Consider the following 1,709-nt stretch of genomic DNA (forward strand, 5'->3'; position numbering starts at 1 on the left):
AGAGCAGACTATTCGACTATGTGTTACCTCCATGTTTTATTTGTAAAGCTTTCCTCTGTGACAGCAACTGAAACAGGTACTGTTTATATATAATGAAACTTTAATGTATATATTTAAAAATGATTTCAGAAAACACAGTGAATTATATTTATATTTTAAATGCATTAATAAAATTACACATTTCATGAGGGATCCATGGAAATGATATGTTAAATCATAAAAAATGAATTTATGAAATAACCTAGCTTACAATAAGGTGGCTTTAGGGTAGGCAGTGTAACCTGTAAAGCCCACCTAGGAAGATCCCTTAATCTCATTGAACTCCACTCAGTGATATTATGATAACACATCTTTATCATTTCCCTGAGAACAACTGTGTTCCCATTACTCTCCCCACAGCTTCCTTTACCTGTTTGTTCCTGAGACTGTAGATGAGAGGATTCAGGAAGGGAGGAACCATTGTATAGAAGGCAGAGAGAACCATGTCCTGGAGTGTGTCAGAGGTTGCTGAGGACCTCAGGTACACACCTGTGCCAGAACTGAGGAATAGGGAAAACACGAGGATGTGAGGGGTGCAGGTGGAGAAGGCCTTTCCTGGGGCTCTGGTGGGAAATTTCAGCACAGCAGAAAATATTCGAAAATATGACATGATTATTATACCAAAGGATCCCCCACCAACTGCCACAGCAGAGACAAGAAGGAGGACCATGTTGCTGGTGGTGTCAGAGCAGGAGAGCCTCAGCAGAGAGGGGACGTCACAGAAGAACTGATGGACCAAGTTTGACTGGCAGAAGGACAGACGGAATGTGTTCCCAGTGTGCACACCTGCATACAACAGACCACTGAGAAGGGAAGCCAGGGTCATGCGGACACAAATCTGAGGGTTCATGATGAGGGGGTACTGGAGGGGCTGGCAGATGGCCACATAGCGGTCCCAGGCCATGATGGTGAGAAACAGATATTCAACAGATGCACAGAAAATGACCAAGAATATCTGTGTTGCACAGCCAGGCACTGAAATGGCCCTGTTGCCAGTGAGAGAGTTGACACAGGCATTGGGGACAGTGATGGAAATGAAGCAAATGTCCAAGATGGACAGGTTCCTGAGGAAGAAGTACATGGGTGTGTGCAAGTGCTTGTCAGCAGTGGTGACAATGACAATGAGAAGGTTTCCTAACAAGGTGCCCAGGTAGGTCATTGGGAATACTGTGAAATAGAGGAAACTCAGATCCCAGCCCTCAGGAGAGCTCAGGAGGAGAAATTCAGTTACCATGGTGGCATTGGCCATTTGCTGGAAATTCTGGTTGTCTGGGAAGATAAAGAGAGAAGAGAGAGGAAGGAAAAAAAAAAAAGAACATGATGAATACAATTGCTGGGGGCTGGGGTTGTTGCTCAGTCATAGAGCACTTTTCAAGCATGTGTTAAAAAACATCCATTGACAATAACAATTATTTGAAAAAAATGAAATTACTTTACATATTCTTGTTCAAAGTATTTTTTTTTTTTTTGTATTTGGCAATTGCTTTCCCTGGAGAGGAAGGTCACTCTTGGTTTTTTGATATGTTTACTCATTTCTGAGCAGAGTACACCTCCTAGGGCAGGTGTGGGGTCTGGGTGTGACCTGCAAGGCTTGCCCTCAGCTCCCCATCAGACCTCCCTGACCTAATGAGACACCCATGTGGAGCATTTCCAGGGGTTTTCCCCTCTTC

At 43.8% G+C, this 1,709-nt stretch overlaps 1 protein-coding gene across 1 annotated transcript; it reads right to left on the reverse strand.

The window, feature by feature from the left end:
• Nucleotides 1-355: 355 nt before the first annotated feature.
• Nucleotides 356-1,288, reverse strand: LOC144255477 (olfactory receptor 14C36-like). Its single transcript, XM_077800244.1, has one exon. It carries the CDS (start codon nucleotides 1,286-1,288, stop codon nucleotides 356-358), a length of 933 nt encoding a protein of 310 aa, XP_077656370.1.
• Between the last annotated feature and the right edge of the window lie 421 nt (nucleotides 1,289-1,709).

The sequence above is a fragment of the Urocitellus parryii genome, chromosome 1, assembly GCF_045843805.1.
Source record: "Urocitellus parryii isolate mUroPar1 chromosome 1, mUroPar1.hap1, whole genome shotgun sequence".
Classification (NCBI taxonomy): Eukaryota; Metazoa; Chordata; class Mammalia; order Rodentia; family Sciuridae; genus Urocitellus; species Urocitellus parryii.

Excerpts from the sequence above, each read along its gene's own strand:
- LOC144255477 (XM_077800244.1), bottom strand. The coding sequence starts at position 1,288 with ATGGCCAATGCCACCATGGTAACTGAATTTCTCCTCCTGAGCTCTCCT.